This window comes from Vipera ursinii (assembly GCF_947247035.1).
Source record: "Vipera ursinii genome assembly, chromosome: 3".
In the NCBI taxonomy this organism is placed as follows: domain Eukaryota; kingdom Metazoa; phylum Chordata; class Lepidosauria; order Squamata; family Viperidae; genus Vipera; species Vipera ursinii.
In genome coordinates, this window is record NC_139516.1 from 65,949,757 (window position 1) to 65,968,701 (window position 18,945).

Here is an 18,945-nt window from a genome sequence, read left to right on the forward strand (position 1 = left end):
TACAAGGAAATCTCTTTATGGTATTTCAATCCCATTTTTTCAACAGTTGTCACTGATGTATGATGAAAATTAAAAAGGAAAAATATCCACAATATTAAAACTGTGTTTAAGATCTAATTGCTAACTATTTGCAAGAGAAAATTAAAGTTACGTGTCTTAGCTCCTTGGGGAAATCCTCGGAGTGAGGCAGAAGCCCTCAGACAATCTTTCAGAACTGAAGAAATACAGTCACAATCCTTGCCATATATTTTTCAAGAGTAGTCTTACATGGACTGGAGGCAATTGACTAAATGTACAATGTTTAATTGTACATTTTCTTCTAAATGTGCCTACTACTTATAGTCGTCGATTTACAACTACAGTTAGGAGCAGAATGTCTGTTGCTGAATCATGCCCAATTTTACGACCACTTTTGCCATTGATGTTCAGTGATTCAGTGCAGTTGCTAAGTGGATCATACGGTCGTTAAGTGAATTTGGCTTCCCCCATCGTCTTGTTGGAAGCCAGCTGGAAAGAGAGCAAATGATAGTTACATGACCTTGAGATTCTGCAACCCTCATAAATATATGCTGGTCGCCAAGCATCAAAATTTTGATTATGAGATGGGGATGCTGCAGCGATTATAAGTGTGAGGACTAGCCATAAGTCACTTGTTTTAGTACTGGTGTAACTTCAATTGATCACTAAACAAATGGCTGTAAGTTGAGGACTGCCTGTATCTAATATCTCCTAGTAATCATTTTCTGGAGGAACTAAATTGCCTTTTTGGCATCCTCTACTATAGGATTGCACCATTTCCTAGATCTGTTCACTCCTTGTCAGCAACAGAAAAGCTAGAAGCAACACACCATGGAACATATTGGTTCAAGTGTCTCATTCGTTTGTTAAGGTTACAGTGACAAAAATTAATCTCCCAACAGTACCTTTCGCTAGGACCCAAGAGCCACAGGTCCGTCAACCCTGGCATAAAATTTGCTAAATAACTGTTATTGCGATGCCTTTGAATTAAAAATGACATATGGCCAGATATATTATACAATGTTCCTTGCTGCAATTAATCTTTGTGTTCCTTTGATTAATTACTGACATATAAAGTACAATATCCTTCCCCATTTATAACCTCAGAGTTTTGTCTGTTCCTTCTCAATGGCACACATAGAAATACCAAAGCTTATCCATTTTCAGATGAGGTTAACTAATTACAGAAATTTGATAGCACTTTTAAACTGCATGGTCTGTCCTGCTTTCATTGTCTCCTATACATCTGGTTCATACACATCTTCTCTACCCTATTTATCAGGGTTTTTTTCTGTTTTTCTTTTGTCTTACAGTTTTGATTAATCACATTTATCTTCCTTGTTTATCCATTGAATCTTTCAACTTTCTTCTGTCATTATACATTGTATTAATCAAAACACAAGCAACCTAGAACCTTTCCAGTTTTGCTTCACTGAAACATGGACTGCTCAAAATGATTCTGATGGAATTGTTCAGATGATTTGAGCTATATTTGAACAAAATGTAGTTTTGTTTACACTTTACCTGAGAATAATTCCCATTTTCAATGGAACTTGTTTGAAAAAGTGACTAAAATATAAGAACTTGAGAAGAGCTCATATGGATGAGAAGAAAAGCTTATTTTATTTTATTTCTTAATAAAACCTTGCCAAGCATCCTTGTTAAAGCACTCAGATATATCTGTGAATCCCAGTAACAAACAATCTTGGCCTATTGTTCCATATCAATGGTTTTTAGAACATGTTCCTCTGATCCAGAAGTAGTATAAAACCACTAGTAATCTTGATAGCGCAACCTTCTACAAGTTGTAATTATTTCAGTAATCCTTTATTTGCATTTAATCATTTAGTCCAATATATGAAAAATCACCTTTTTTGTATTGTATGTTTTATATAAAATAATCATTTTATTCCTACTCAGGAAATGTCTCATGATGTACATGTCTTGCAAAATTGTGATGTATAGCTTAATGTACTGTGCAACACAATCACTAAGCTGGTATAAATCACAATGACTACTGCCATAATAAGACAAAATAATAAATAAATAAATAATAGCTGCATGTATACAACTGTTTAAGTGATACTCCATCATTTTGATCAACATTTGTTAGATTGATATCATATACCATAATCATCTGATAAGCAATGATGTCACTTGCATCATATGACACAAATGAGATCGGTGATGTAATTTACATCATTTGTATAACAATGTCATGACATATGTGATGTTAGTTGCCTTCTTGCCCTCACCCATGGAATGAGCTAAGCAAGAATCATTACACCACAGTAATAATATGGTATAGTGCGACAGATTGTCTAGCCACTTTATCTTGTCTAGTAAGAGATGGGCTATATCAACTACTGTAAAGTTCCTGGCCTTATGAAAATGTAGATTTCAGCCATCTTAATATATGGATAAACAGAGACAGAATCAACTATTGCTACTACAGTACTTCCAAACTTTTGGCTTTGAAAGAATAATTTAGAGCAGACTTTCGGAACAGCTTCAAGTTATACTTGCAACTCCGTGGATCCATTCCTTTACCAGTTGTTGGAAATCAAGCAAAAGGATGATATGACACAGAGCCATGCTAGAGAAATTCTTCTTCATTGGAGCTTTTATTCAATTATGATAACATGGATTCATTTCTGTGTGGGAAATAACATGTGATGACGAAAGCAATTGTGCAAGCTTCTGATCACTATTAAAATTCATAATAACTATTCTAATAGCCTGTTATTGTAGGGGAGAAATCTTGAGAACCTGATTATTTTACAGTAGGGCAACACTTTTTTAGTTGTGATTTTATTCTGCCTATATTGTATTACATCATTTGTTAATCAAAGAACTGGCCTTAAAGATTAGACATTGCACATTGAACACAGCCTAGCACTAAACTTGCAGGAAGCACCACATAAAACAGTGGATTAAGATTTGTAGACTGGGTCTGTCTGCAGTGAAACAAAGATGAATTGAAAAATTGTAAGTATCCTTCCTTTTTTTGCAAATGTTATTTAGGTTGATTTCAATAGGTTATTTATAGATTGCTAATTGCAGAAATGCATTCCCATTAATAAGTATGTTTCTTTTTCAATACCTAGTTTTAGATTGTTTGAAACTAAAATAAATAGACAGCATTGCTAGTTCTTACATTTTGGCAAAGTTACAAAGCTAAGAGGGAGTGCATTATTTATTTAAAAGATTGCCTTGGTAAACAAACAGCAAACTATGTCATTTCCTAAGTACTCTGCTGAATCATTTTTGGCTGTTAAACAGCAGAGGTGTGGGGGAAGTGATTTGGGTTTTCCACAACTAAGTTACAAGGAAACAGCATTTATTTGCATGATGCTGGCTTTCTTTAGAGCTGCACTAGCTTACCACAGCAGCCTCAGCTAGCATGGCCAACAGTGAGGAACACTGGGAATTTTAGTTCAGCAAGATCTGTAGGACACATGCTCTCCACCCCAGTCTCATCACAGGACTAGGTTTAACAGCATTTTAAAGTTAAGAAAATTTATTTCAAGATACCATTCTGTTATACAAGATGCATTCCATTAGAAAAGCTATGCTGGTATTACTTTACAAAAGTAGCATTCTTACAGAATCCAAAACAGAAGCAAATCTTTTCAGCCAATTAAACTTACAAAATAAAAGTGTAGCATCTTTAACAAACAGAAAGCCAATCTTAAATGTAGAAATAATATATATATATATATATATATATATATATATATATATATATATATATATATATATATATATATATATATATATATATGCTTGAGTGACACAGAAAAATATTTTAATATACACATAAAACAGTTATAGAAACTAAGATAAATTAAGCTAACTGTGTAGCTATGGAACAACATTCTTTTCTTTAAAAAACACTATGAAACTGGAACATTTCAGGAACAGCTTATAACATTAGGATTTTTTTCCTTTGAACCTTCAAATATATCTTCAAACTTCTTCAATTTTCCATTTTGCAATTAGGGAATATTTCACAAACTAACCCTAACCCTAACCTTTAATTATTTTTAGAAGGAAAAATTAATACCTCCTTCCCTTCAAACAACAAGGGATAATTTTATCTATTTTTCATTTCCTCAGTGCCAAAATCTTAATTCTGCTTTCAAATTACAGCATCTACGAAACCCGGCTTATTTGCATTTCACCCATCTCCTTAACCTCAACTTTCTCATATTTTCCAGTCCTCCATCTCCTCATAATCACAAACACAGTAATCCCAATTAAAATGGCTAAGAGAGCCACCACAACCACTGCCACAATACCAGCTTTCAGGAATTTCATTGAGAATTCTGGGGGGATTTCATCCACGTAGTAAATGAGGACTTTTTCAATAACTAATGGTTCTCCTTTGACCGTGATATTAAATTTATTATCAGAGGCAAAAGGGGAGTCACGTTTGATGTCTTTTTCAAAGTAATAGGCTACATCTGCAATATCCACATCTGTGTAGGACTTCTGCGAAGCATTCTGTTTCAAGTCAATTTTGATGAATGGGTAATCATATTCAATAGATGGGATGAAGCTTGGACGAAGCATGTACCGGTTTTGAATGAGGCGCAGAAGACTGCTTGCTACTTCAGATTGGGAGAAGGGAGGTTCCCGTTCTTTGTGCTTCAGCTCGATGAAAATCCAGCTCGTTCTAACAAGCTCAATGCACTGTAAGTTTTTATCATGCTTATCTGTTCTCCTGACCCCAGCACTGTTCACACACCAACAAGTATCTGTATCGTTGCATTGCCTGGCTTTGAAGATGCCACTATTCTCACAGTCTGGGTCATACAGTCCATCATTGTCCAAAAAACCAGTTTCAGGCTTTGGGAAATTCCTGCTGTCTGGGGCATTCACCTCTGCCTTCATAAGCAGACATTTAGAAGTTAGAGTTAAACAGTCCACTTTCTGATTTGAACCGAAAGCCTTGCAGATGCAGATGCCTTGCTCCATGACACAACGTGTCCGTTTGTTGGTTGGACATGTGCAGTGATTCTCTTCTGCCGATGCAGCCACAACCAACAAAAACAATACAATTCTGAAAGTAGACTCCATAGGTTGGAGAAGATGAGCAGAAGTTGGCTTTAGAAAAGAGCAGGTGAATAAAAGACAAGATCCTTCCACACCAAGAGCCTCCCAGTTTCTGTGTGACTGAATGCAACTCTTGCTTCCTCCCTTTGAAAATGAATGTCGGACCCACCCAATCAATTTAGTTAGTGACTCACTAACAAAACAGGTCACAGCAGAGGTCCATGAGCACTACACCTTCTTCCATTAGGGTGTGGTAGCAACTCTCATTTCTTTCCTCCCACTGAATGAGGAAGTGCCAGATGCCAAAAACACAGAAACCAATATAACACTACTATAAGCTCTTTTATGAATTCAAACACACCTGCCTTATGGGCTGAGGTAATAATATGCCAGGCTACATATTAATGAAAAAACATACTGCATATTGGCTGAGAAATTCTGGGAATCGAATCCCACACATCTTAAAATTGACAAGGCTGAGAGGCGCTAAGATAGACTAATGTTGACTTCAGGGGTAAGCAGTGCTTTTTCTGTAAAAGAAAAAGGGTGCCAGAACTCACACGTCATACAACCCGCCTTGCCTACCCTACAAGGTTCCATCCAAAAAAGGTGCCGGAACGCCGTTCTGAGCGTTCTATGAGAAAAAAAGCCTGGGGGTAAGTACACACAATGGACAGAACTGAGGGATGCAGACAAAACTGAGTAGCTCTCTTTAACGTTTCTGAGGATTCAGTGGTTCTTGATGGCCAACTCTTCCGTGATTTAAGATGGATAGCTGAGACATCTCTTTAGCTCTTCCACAAAAGAGGAGTACTAAGAGGAATACTTGGTATCTCTTGAGATGACCCCAATGCTCCAGCATTTATATCCTCTGATATAAAATGGATTTTTGAGGTCCCTGACAGAGTAATTTTACACAGTCTATCCTTATTCACTTAAACAAGTATACCTCAGGCAAACACTGACATCTGCAAGGATGTCCACCAGGGAACCATGATTGGCCAGTGCTCTATGGTTTTGCTTTGGCAGGATATGAGAAATGGCCTTTACAGTCAAATGGTATTTGGTGAAAGTTGCTCCCAGTCACACTGACCTTTTACTTCCTTGCTCTTCTCTGAATCACAGAAGTGCAGCAGTGGGGACAAGGATTTTTTTTTAAAAAAAATCTATAGTTATCAAGGGAGGGATATTTAACACAATGAGGAAACCTCCATTTCAGCTCCCTATGCAGAAAATATATTTCAAAGTCCTGTTCCTCTATTTTATAGCCTTTGTACTGTGAGACTATCTTTCCTGGTACGTGTTGCTTGAATTAGTTATTTTCAGAAAGTTTTTTAAAATTGGGTCCCAATGCTTTTTCAAAACAGTATCTTTATTATTTATTAAACAAATTTATATGCCCCCCCCGACTCACACATAGGTAACTACTGCATGTCAAAAGAACACCTACATATTCTTAAAAGCTGCATTACTTGGCTTTGGGTGAGAAGTCTTGTAATATTTTCATGTCAAATATCAAAAACTTTACTTTGTTATGTCTCTGTGGCACTTGAGACGTGCTAAAACTTTGTTCTGGTAGCCTCTGACATACTGCAGATTGAGAATCCTGTAATAAACCAACCTTAGCCCTCCACTTTTTACGCACAAGAAATGATTAACCAAAGTACTTCAATTACATAGTTTCAGGGGTGTGTATGTGCCCATGTAACTCATTTATAGTGGCAATAAGGAAGAAACTTGTGGTACCTTGAAAAGTAATTAAAGTTGTTATTCTTTAAGTTGTCACAAGACACTTTCTTCTTTTAATTATTCAGTTAGTCCCTAGTATTATGTCTACCAACTGATTTGGGATAACTATCTTTGAAACCAGTGTGTCATTTCCTTTCTGTTCCTCAATGCTTCTCCTATGCTACTCATCAAACACTATTGCTCAAGCCTTTTCTCCTGCAGGTGTTAATTCTTTCCACTATTGTATTACTGCCAAAACATTCCTCAGTGTATCACTAGAACCACTGGCTAGAAAATTGTGTGGCACTCTGAAAGCATCAGGGATAAAAACAGGCAAAATTTGAAAACAGCTTTCCGAAGCTCTCGATGCATAAAGACCGAATGCCAAGCTGGCTGAAAATTCAACACACTGCAGAGTGCTAGGATGTCACACAGGTTGTGAGAAAGTAAATAACTTTCTTATTTCAGGAAATAACTGAAGCAGAGGAAAGAGGGATAGTTGAAGGACAATGGGAAAGCAGGATAGGGTAATTCCCACTTTTATGAAAACTGCCATCACTATTAAGTGGGTATCAGTTCATTTATTATAGAATTTCTGTACCTGAATACAGGAAGTCCTTGACTTACAACCATTCATTTAATGACTGTTACGCTGGAAAAAGTGACTTATGGTCATTTTTCACATTTATGATCGTTGTAGCATCCCTATGGTCATATGTTCAAAATTTGTATGTTTGGCAACTGGCTCATATTTATGATGGTTGCAATGTCCCGGGATCATGTGATCACCTTTTGCGACCTTCTGACAAGCAAAGTCAATGGGCAAACCAGATTCATTTAACAACCGTGTTACTAACTTAACAACTGCAGTGATTCACTTAACAAATGTGGCAAGAAAAGTAGTAAAATGGGGCAAAACTCACTAACAAATTCTTCAGTTAGCAACATAAATTTTGGGCTCAATTGTCATCATAAGCCTGGGACTACCCGTGTAGTGCTCTAGCAGCTAAGTTTTTAACCACAAAGGATTTAGTTTGAATACAATCTCTTCTATCTATTATACTTGACTGAAACCTTCTCTTTTACTTTGTCAGCTCTCCAACAACATCTGAGTGTTACAAAGATTAAAAAACATATATTTTCATTACACTGGCTATTTCCCTATTCCTGTAGATTTCCAGGCCACTTACAATTAAAGTCAATCAAACCAAAAACACAAACCAAATCATACAATGAAACTATTGAGTTAAATCCAACATTGGCCCAGGAAGACAAGATGCATGGGGGAAAAAATACTGTAAATTAATCCAACTTGAATAAGAACACAACAATCCATCATTGTCAGAAGAAGCTAGCATAATATCCCTGATCAGTCTTGAGATAAAGTGAATTACTTTGGTGTTTTTTTTTAAAGGCATACATTTCAAAGCTTTACACAAAAGCATCGTAATTAGTATTAATTCATTCTCCCACCTATATAAAACCAGGAAAACTATTTGTAACACAATATATGGACTGTACAGCCTGTCAAGTTTTCCAGCATACATCTTTCTGTAAATGCTTGCTTTAGTGTGATAGCATGCTGATTTTCCACAGCTGTTCCATTTGCATGAACCTATCTAAGAAAATTGTCTCCATAAGGTTCTCATTGCCTGTTTTTCAGGACAAGGGGTGGAATCTAGAAGTGAGATTTATGGCTTGGCATCTATTATCTTGCTCCTCACAAGTTATTCAATAAGGAGTAAAAAAGCAATAAGGAGTGTGAACCATCCTCCATTGGAAAAGACAACTGGTTAAGTAAGTCCTTATTTCCATACATTTACATGGATTAAGGATTGCACCATTTATTTAGCTATGCAATTTATCCCTGCTTCAAATCCAGAGGTACTCTAGGGGTTTAAAGGTAATTTTTAAATAACCTTATAAAAAATAACATTAAAGCTCAACTATAGCAGTCATAACACATTACACTATTATCTTCAGCATTACTTCTAGCACTCATTGTTCTATAACTAATCTTGAAGGGCCCTCCAGGAAAGCCAACTTTTTACTATCCTCTGGAAGACAATAGGAGTAGGGACAAACCTCACCTCAGGGGGCTGGTCCGGGGAATGGGAATTCCCACAAAAAATACTTGCTGCTTCATTTTTAGGCTGCCTTGTACAGGTACCTTGAGGTAAGACGGGCAGGCTATAAATGTTATGAATAAATAAGTAACTAAATAAATCCATGTTTGTGACTTATCATTCTGGTTCTTAGAAACTTGTCTTCTTTATTAAATAATGCTGCAGGAGAGGTGCATGAGATATTAGTGAGAAGAACACAAACTGCAATCTATTGTCTCAGATCCCACCTTGAACGCATAAATATAAGTATTAAAAAAACTGGAATATATTGGTTTCATGAGGTCTGCTGGAAACAATTTATGAGAATAATTCAGTAAGTTTATTCTGCACACAGCTTCCTAGCATTTTCATTTTTCTCTCCAGAACTTCCTAATCAAAGTAAAGATCCATGTTCAAATGAAGACTTTCCTCCATTATTTCTCCATAGTAGATAACAAGATGCTTAACAGTTGAGCCCCTCTCTTGATAAGGAAGTATACCTGAACTTGCCTACAGCATGAACAACTTGAAAATTTCAGTCACAACCATAGTCCTTCTGGATCACCAATTTCTATCCAACAGATTGGAACTGAAAATCAGTTTCAAATTCAGAATTTTTGCACAGTTCTACTCAACCTTTGTCTAGAATTCAATATATGTGTGCTTTCTCCCTCCTGCTTTAGGGTTATCTTGCAGTGCTAAATAGAACTATTTAAAGCTCTTCCGTACTGCTGGTCTAAGAAAGTCTAGACTTAGAGGTGTTCAACTTCGGCAACTTTAAGACTTGTGGACTTCAGTTCCCAGAATTCCCCAGCCAACCATGCTTAAAATCCACAGATCCTAAAGCTGCCATATTGGACACTCTCTGGTATAGACCATATAGCCTTAGTGCATGCTCACATCAGGTTTCTGAAAATGAACAGATTGGACCCAGATTGTTGGGGGCAATAAGCTGACTTTGTAATAATGCCGCTTGGGTGTGTGTGTGAAAGCCCTAACAAGCAGGCATATACATAGAATGAAGGCTACTGCTAAGCTTGTAAGCCGCCCTGAGTCTTCGGAGAAGGGCAGGATATAAATGTAATAAAAATAAATAAAAATAAACAACACTTGACATTAAGAATATAATTTTTTTTGCCTGCGCTGCTCCTATCTGCTACCAGTTTAATTACTTACCCAATAATTCCAGAATGAATCAGCTAAACCTCACCTTCCCTTTTGGCCCAAAGTAACTTTACAATCTGCAATCATATGTTTTTGATTCATCCTTTTTTAAAGCCGGATGACATTTCCCGGATCTTCTTTAGCAACTGGCACCATATCATGTTCTACTGAGATATTCCTATCCTATTTTTCCCTTCTCCTCCCTGTTTTCCAGTTTCTCTTCTATGTTAGGTCAGAACCGTTTAGGTGAGTCTAATATTTTGCTTAATGCTCACCTTTACATCCTGTCTCATTCAGCCTTAACTTTTACTCCTGGTAACTGAACTATCTGAGCTGGATCTTTATCCTATCCCTTGAGTTAAAAAACAAAACTAGATAATTATCTAGGTAGAAACTGTGGGGACTTTGTGGAAGAATTTGATGGAGAGTTGTCCACTTTAATAGTTATGAATTACAAGGATGGAAACCTGTGTCCTTTAGACATTTCAGATGATACTCTGTGACAGGTAGTCAAGCTGTCCTCTTTAGGTTACGTTGTCTATCCCTGATAATGTCCCCTTTCTGGGCAAGCAAATTGTCTTGGAGAGACGAAAACAAACCTTTCCGCAGCTTTTCGATGGTGGCACCATCCATTTAGAGCGTGTACAGGAACGTTTCCCTCATTTAACTTCTCTTGCTTCTTCTACTCATTAAAAGCAGTCATGGGAAATCTCCTGACATTGATTTCCTACTCAGTCCTCTATGCTTTTTCCATAGGCTCCAAGCGCTCGTCCAGAAGCGAACAATGAAGATCTCAGCTTCCGACAGACTGCAGATAATCCCTTCTTTTTATTTCTTCCCTCCAACCCCACAAGAGTGCCTTTAGGGAAGAAAAGAGCTATCTCCATGACGCTGTGGTCTGCGTGAAAATAACAGAAAAGGCACATGCTGAGATCTTTTGAAACCAGGCCCGAGTTCACTTTTGTCAGACTGACTGCTGGGCAGCTGAATGAGAAGTACATCAACATCATTGCCTATCTTAACAAAATGAAACTCAATATAGGGAAACGTAAGATACTGGTATAGATTAGATGAAACTTGGTTCAGTAACAGTAATGGTGAGAGGGATCTTGGACTCCTAGTGGACAGTCACTTAAATATGAGCCAGCAGTGTTCTGCAGCTAACAAAAAAGTCCTTGGCTGCATTAACAGAGGGATAGAATCAAGATCAGGTAAAGTGTTAGTACTGCCTTATAAGACCTTGGCAACACTACTCTGGGAATACTGCATCCAGTTTTCATCACAATATAAAAAAGATGGTAAGAGTCTGGAAAGAGTGCAGAGAAGAACAAAGATGATTAGGGGGCTGGAGGCTAAAACTTACGAAGAACGGTTGCAGGAACTGGGTATGTCTAACCTAGTGAAAAGGACTAAGGGTGACATAGCAGTCTTCCAATATTTGAGGGGCAGCCAGAAAGAAGAGGGGGTCAATCTATTTACCAAAGCACCAGAAGGCAAGACAAGAAGCAATGGGTGGAAACTAAGTAAGGAGAGAACCAATCTAGAAGTAAGGAGAAATTTCCTTACAAAGAACAACCAATGGAATGGCTTGCCTTCATGCGTTGTGGGTGCTCTGTCACTGAGGGGGTTTTAAGAAGAGATTGGACAACCATTTGTCTGAAATACGGTAGTTGAGGGTCTACCGCTTGAGCAGAGGATTGAACTAGATGACACCCCCCCCCAAGGTCCCTGTTATTTTGTTTGATTAGCTTCAGCATGGACAGACTTTCTACTGATCAAGGTACTATTCCTATGAGTGACAGCAAACCCTCAACCTTAAGCATCGATTGTTCCTAATCTCATCAGTCAGAGGGGAGAAGTAGCAATATGACCATGTTCGCCAATGCGTGTGGTTCAGTGCAGTGTGTGAACAAAGCATTTGATTAGAAATCACTTGTGGAGCTTTAGACTCTAGGTATAGACAGAAGGTTGAGATTGTAGATATATTCACAGAACAGCTGTTATAGGGGCTTTCCAAGTAACCAAGAAACGGTATGGGATATGCAAAATATTTCCCATTCAAAAAATTTAATTTCCAGTACAAAAAGCTCCATCATAAAGTGGAAAGCAAGTTTCATATACTACATGAAATAAGCTATTTCAGTCATTTTTAAAATTTGTTTCAAGGTCCCAAATTAACCGAATCAGGCCATTTTGCTCTTTTACCAGCCTTTGCAGGGAGCTTAGTATAAAGCAAAAAAAGGTGAAGTTGACATTCCAAACAGAGCAATTTCTTTTAAGGCTTTTTCTGACCCAACATCCATTTTCACACACACACAAAAATAAAATGAAGAGGCTCAGTTACAATTGTCAAGTCAGCTCCTTCTTACGAGGAGAAAAAAAACACCCAACCACTTACAAGAAAATGCCAATTTCACTAGAGCGAACGGGAGACATTTGGAGAAATATAGCACAACTACTGTTTTTAAAAATCAGTGTTGTGTCCAGGTTTATGCTTTTCTAAAGTTTTTCTGCTGACAGCAGATTCTTCCTTCACATACCCTCAAAATCTATTGTGATGGCTTCTCCAAACACTGAGGGCAGATTTTGACAGCTGGCGGGGGCAGCGCGGGGGGGGGGGAGAGGGAAAAATCAATTTCATTAGTAGTCTGCTACAGCAAGATAACTTCCACCTCATGTAAAACACACCAAACATGTGCACACTGTCTATAGTAATCTCTCATTGCAGAAAGCTCTTTGCCAACTCCATTTAGCCCATCAACATGTGCTCTGCCTTTTGCACAGCATGTTTTAAAAGAAAATCCTGGCTGTAGCCATTCAACTTTTAAAAAAACAAAACAAAACACTTCTCTAGGCCTAAAGATGTTTTTTGTAAATTAACATTGCAGTGAAGACCAACTGACACTTCCTTCCCCTGTATGTTCCTAACTCTCCCGTTTTTGATTTTGTTTTAAATAAGAGGCAGTAGCATTCCAATAATTCAAGCTTTAAGCTTTTTCTCAGAATGACTTGTGGGAATAGTGAAATCCCAATCCCATTATTCAGATTTATATGATGTAAAAAAAAAGTGAGTTTTCTGGAGCCGGTTCCTCCCAGCTATATGGTTTTATAAAGTAGTGTTTTTGTTTAGTTCAATTCTGGGTGATTAGAAAAGAGTGGAGTACTATTCTCTAAGCCCCAAGGGAGTTTATTAGGCATCAGTTATTGCATAGCGCCCTCTAGTGGCTCCATCCAAGTTTGAAGCACAATTAATTGCGGCATTTATAACTATTCCGCAGCAAGGTATAAAGTCTCCATGGAAAGTCATTATAAACAAGTTGTTTCCAATTACAACACACATTTACTCAGGCACCCATTTTTAATGCCCAGAGTGGTAAGTTCGTTATGCAATATTTATACATGATGAATAGCCAACTTTTTTTTAAAAAAATCCCAGTTTTGCTGCGTGTGCAGCTAGAAACCTACAATGTGCTTTAACAGAGCGCTTGGAATAGACAGCATAACCCAGAGCTAATGGTAACTGCCCTGTGCCACAGCTCTGAAACGCGATCCTACGAATCAAACACAAAGAAACTTACCATGGATTACATTTCTTTTATATGAAAAGTTCCCTTTTAGGTCAATTTGAAACAAGGGAATCTTTGAAACATCTTCACGTGGTTAAGGAGATACAACACTGCCAGGAAAAGCTTCTTTCCATTATTTGAGTGGTTAATTCCTTTCACTTCCTCATAAAAATGGGCACACATAATGGGCAAATATACCTGTACTATGCTTTTACATGAAAGTAAAGTAGTTCAGTCATTCTTTCTGTACAAAGGCACGCTATTCACAATATTCGTTACACACAATATAAATGTAAACATTTTTCAATAAAATTATGTTGCAATGACTGCAAATTCCATACACAGATTGGGGGTTTCCTTCCCTTCTAGAAATCAGCGGTTTCAGTGCCGTGCTAGGAGGACATACAAGCCATTATATCACATGCAATTTGATTGACGTTAATAGTCTGGAGACGGAACAAATGTATGGATTAGACTTCATATCAATGCAACTTTACATGGCACGGTATGATCTAAGAGCCTTACATGCAATTAACTAAATCAAACATATGCCGACTTTCAGTGAGAAAGCACTATAAATTCACTATTCAGCAGTACTTGCACAATTTGCACACCACCATCATCACAATTGAAGGAACTTGGCTTCACAATGGAACAAGAAAGGCTAGGATGAAGATACAGCACATTAGACTGGAGTTGATGTTCAGGTTTAAAAAAAAAAGAGAGAGAGATCTGTAAAGTAATTTTGCAGCTTTCTATTATGCCTTTAGACACAGTCTTTCTCCCTTGTATTGTATCTGCATTTTATATCAAAGCATATGTTCTAGCTTGTGGGCCTAAAGTTTAGTAGAACTTGGGACAAGAATTTTTTTTTTTGGTATCTTTTCTCAGATCCATACCATTAAGGACATCCCATTCTACAGACATGCTGAACTCCACAAATCTATTCTGTTCAATTCAATTCAGTTCAACACAATGTGGTACAAAGGTAAACCCAATCTTAATTTCCCCTTCAAATACTGTCGGCATGGATCAACAACCAACAAATGAAAGACTGAGATTATCCATAATTGTGATACGTTTTAAAATTGATTGCTGCCTTTTTAGAAGGTTATGGTACAGATCAGGGGTCCCCAACCCTGGTCCGTGGACCAGTACTGGGCCATGGCATGCCAGCAAGCGGTCCACACAAACAAGCAAAGCCCCATCCGTAGGATGCAGGCAGTACACAAAACCACAACCCCTCCAGTCTGCAAAAAAACTTCTCTCCACGTAACCGGTCCCTGGTGCCCAAAAGGTTGGGGACCTCTGGTATAGCTTATTTTATAAAATGTGGTATTTTATAAAATAGAAGTGCATGTGACAGTATCTAGGGAGTATACATTAAACATAATATGGTGGTGTTTCCTAAACAGAATGGCAATATAATTATTTCAGTATCGAGCTAATAGTGCTTGGTCCAAGTAAAACACTTCAATTTTTTAGAGTGATGGACAGCTTCTACCTAAGTGGTGGGCTGGTAAATGGTTCATTTTCCTGCTGTATAACTGTAATTTTAGAAGATATGCCAGAGGTCAGATAGTTCACCATGATTGCTTCATACTGTCTTTCATTAACAGTAATTTTCTTCAGCCACACTGGATTCAGTTACTTTCAACAATGGCCACTTCATTATAAAGTGGTCAATTTTTCTTTCCAGTATTATCATGTTGGCAGGTCATTTGGACACATGCTATCTTCCTCAGCAGTATCGGTCCATTCCTCATTTTGGTAGGCTGAAAGGAACAGGTTTTCTAACTGGGTCAGGAATTCTTCAGCAATGAAGCTATTGGCTACACTGTCCAGAGTCTTCCTCATGCACTCCAAAAGCTAGTTTTAAGATGGAAGAATAAAGACAAAAATAATGTCAGAGTTGCTGTAGTAACATTTAGGAGATGGGGGTGAGTGGGGAGAGCAACTATACATTTATTATGATTCTTTAACCAAAACCTATTAAGACCTTATGCCCAAATTTATTAACCTACACCCACAAATGTATGTCACAGATATACTACAATACAAATAACTACACAGATAACTATCACAGATTGAATGAATTGCTTTTCTGCTGTGAACGTTCGTCATGACGAATAGCCACTTTGTTAATGTAGTTGTACTTCAAATTCTGCTACAGAGGTATTATATGTGATTATATCTGAAATACGTCAAACATTACCCAATGGAAATATTCTATATATATTCTATATGCCAATAGCTTTGCAAACACCTCTTCAATCCAAGAAACATGTTTCGTGGTGCTCTGCCCTTTTTATTTTCACTGAAAAGAGGCAATGTTTGTGAGGCTTGTTAAAATGAGAGCTGCAGCAATGTTGCTTCTTATTACATCATTTACCCATCGAAGTTTACATAAGAATTACTTGAGATAACAATAGTTCAAATTCACCATGCAGCATTTCATAGTCTACGTGGCGTTTGAATTTGGGGGAGCGTTGGTTGGTTGATTGGAAGCTTCTTGGGAAATACTGTTTGACTGATGTTTGGAAATGGTGCCAAGCCTACTTTGACTGGTCCACTTTGCCAATCTACTGTATGGCGTGAATCAGCCACTTGAATGAATGGTAGAGTGTATTGAGTTCCATCAATTCAAATAAAGGAACCATCAACAGATTTATGGAGCTAGATGTAATCTACTATCTGGTCCTCACTTTTCAACTGTTGCACAGAGGAAGCTTCCTGGAATGCTAAGTGAGCTATCTGTAAAAAACAAAACAGGATCTCCCTAAGCCTGAAGAACCTTCAACTAGAAGTATGTAAAATTCATATAATGATCAACAGATCATTGTAAACAAAATCATGTTGACTACAACTGATGGGAAAAGATAAAAGTGAGAGGACTCAGTGTAGGGGCATTCATTTCTGCAAGGGTTATCTGTTGGGGTAGAATTCTGGCCATTTTAAGTTATTTAAGGTTTATACTTCTTGATGAAAATCAAGACAGCCCGGCCATAGATCAAGACAGCCCGGCCATAGGTTTCGGAAGACAAGTCTAATCTACCTAAGAGAATTCTATTTTGTCAAACTTTCATTTATTTCAGTATTTTATAAGAGTCAGTTGCTTGGGAGCCTCAGCAAAGAAATGGTAAATATATGCAAATATGTAACCACTAATTCACCGATTTTTAGCACAATTTCTCTCATATTTAACAGGTTGGATCCAGATTTAGATTACACTTAGCAGAGATGATGAAAAACCAATGCCACAAATTGTCATACTTGGAATAGATCTACTGAAATCAGAATCCAACTGAAGATTTCTATCGTAATTAGGCACAATTATGCTGCCTGAAATTTCAGGGGAGAAACAAAGAATTTTATAATAATTACCTTCTGCAAACACGTTAGGTCTGAATCTCTATGGAAGATTTTATCCATGGGCACACAACTATTGAATGAAACATGGCAAGACAATGTCAGAGGATACATGAAAGTGCTTTTTACTTGAAATACATAATAATTTGGACTAACTTGAAAGATTCCAAAATTCAAGCAGCTACACACCTGTGAGAGAGTCTGTATTTTTCAATTATCCACTGTGTTTTTTCTAATACTAGATCCCACTGAGGTTCTTCCAACATTTGTTGCACTTCAAACTTGTATGGCAGGCCTGTAAGCCATTAAAACATATATCACATTATGCAGAATCATACACAAAAAAATGCTGCTCTCTTTGATTTAAAATATATTGTTCACCTCCCTTTATTTGTACTGACAAAAATCAACAACACTGGTTTATAACATCAAGACCTTGATCTAATTATCTTAATTACAGATCAAATTAGCTTAAGTTCTAAAATCAGGTTCAAATCTGTGTCAAATTGCTCATTTAATGCTTGTCCATAGTATAATTGAGCAGAAAATGCATGCATTGTTAATTTCAAAAATGAGATGTATTATACAAACTATAAAGCCATTTGATTATAAATGGAAACATTCGACATCTTGGATACTCAAACCTCTAATTATTGAAATTGGTATTAATTTCTTTTCCTCCCCTCTATCGCAGATAATCCTTTATTCCAATTTATGCAAACTGCAATTGTCTTCATCCTTTGGATATCAATTTACAAAGGATTATTGATAAGAGATTAAAGGCTAGATACAGATTTTACAAATCCACAGGCAAGTTCTCTCTTGCTTAGCTTTTCCAATTTAACCAGGCTGCTCTGCTGATAATATTTTTAAGAACTGGATTTAACTAAATTACTCAAACCCCCAAATCTGCTTTCTACAATTTTCCTGTACACAGGCATTTCAGACACTTAGACAACCATATGTTCATTTAGCTCAGGGGTCGGCAACCTCGGCTCTTTTATGGCTCGTGGACTTCAACTCCCAGAATTCCTGAGCCAGCATAGCTGGCTCAGGAATTCTGGGAGTTGAAGTCCACGAGTCATAAAAGAGCCGAGGTTGCCGACCCCTGATTTAGCTAGACCACTAAGGACAAAAACATAATTTATATACTATACTAGTTACTGAATGTAGTCAAGCAGATGCTAGCAACCATCTGACAGGCTGAACTGCAGACTGAATCTGAGTTCTAATATTCTAGTACAAAGAAGAAACAAAACAACTAAACTATTCAGGTGTCAGGTAATAATGCAGATGCTCCCCCTTTGTTAAGTACACTTTAAAAAAAAAGACCCAAATCAAACAATATAATATAAGCTTGCACATTTTTGCCTCCCATAAATCTTATGGGGGAATGTTCAATTCTGTTAAATTTGGGCTAATTTTTTAAAATATATTTTAAATATGTAATTTAAGTTTGGGATGTATAGATGTCTCCTAGGAATGTTATGACCACTGGCGTGCCTTTAAGTAGTGCACTGCTCATCCCAAGGCTAAACAATTGGGACTAGAATCACTGTCACACGATCCAGATTTTAGTTAAATACACTTAAAATTGATAGCTGCTTCCCCTGTCACTGTGTATGAATCCTCTGCACTATCTGATCTCTCCAGTCATGTCTGCATTAACCTCCTTTGAGAACCTAGACAGAAGTGAAAGAAAAGGCAGAAGTTGGAAGCTTATACAAGCCCTTCATTCATTCCATTCTCTCCCAACATTTATCAGAATTCAGTGTTTCCCCCTAAGATGTATGGCAGACCAAAATGTGCAAGATTTCAGTATTCCTGAGCCAGCATGGCCATTTCTGAGAATTTGGGGAGCTGCTCCACAATATAGGGTGGTAGCCTTACTTACTCCCAACCTCCAAAGCCTGCTTCACTGTAAATGCAAACACAGG

The 18,945-nt window shown here is 37.4% G+C and overlaps 2 protein-coding genes across 5 annotated transcripts in view; both read right to left on the reverse strand.

Annotated features, from left to right (window-relative positions):
* Window positions 1–18,945, reverse strand: part of MYSM1 (Myb like, SWIRM and MPN domains 1) — a 40,844-nt gene continuing 21,899 nt past the window's right edge. The window contains exons 18-22 of one of the 4 annotated variants that reach the window (XR_014492060.1): window positions 17,198–17,303; window positions 17,024–17,081; window positions 15,144–15,508; window positions 2,541–2,672; window positions 1–507 (exon numbers count right to left, since the gene is read on the reverse strand). Coding sequence is in view for 1 of the 4 variants with exons in the window: in XM_083359033.1 (XP_083215159.1) it covers window positions 15,344–15,508; window positions 17,024–17,081; window positions 17,198–17,303 (329 nt within the window). In the remaining 3 variants the exon portion in view is untranslated. Of the gene's footprint in view, window positions 2,673–13,652; window positions 15,509–17,023; window positions 17,082–17,197; window positions 17,304–18,172; window positions 18,691–18,945 lie in introns of those variants that run through there. The other 3 variants (XR_014492061.1, XM_083359033.1, XR_014492062.1) reach the window with 3 other exon arrangements.
* Window positions 3,808–8,287, reverse strand: TACSTD2 (tumor associated calcium signal transducer 2). Its single transcript, XM_083359035.1, has one exon. The coding sequence runs from the start codon at window positions 5,098–5,100 to the stop codon at window positions 4,174–4,176; it is 927 nt and encodes a 308-aa protein (XP_083215161.1). The 5' UTR covers window positions 5,101–8,287; the 3' UTR covers window positions 3,808–4,173.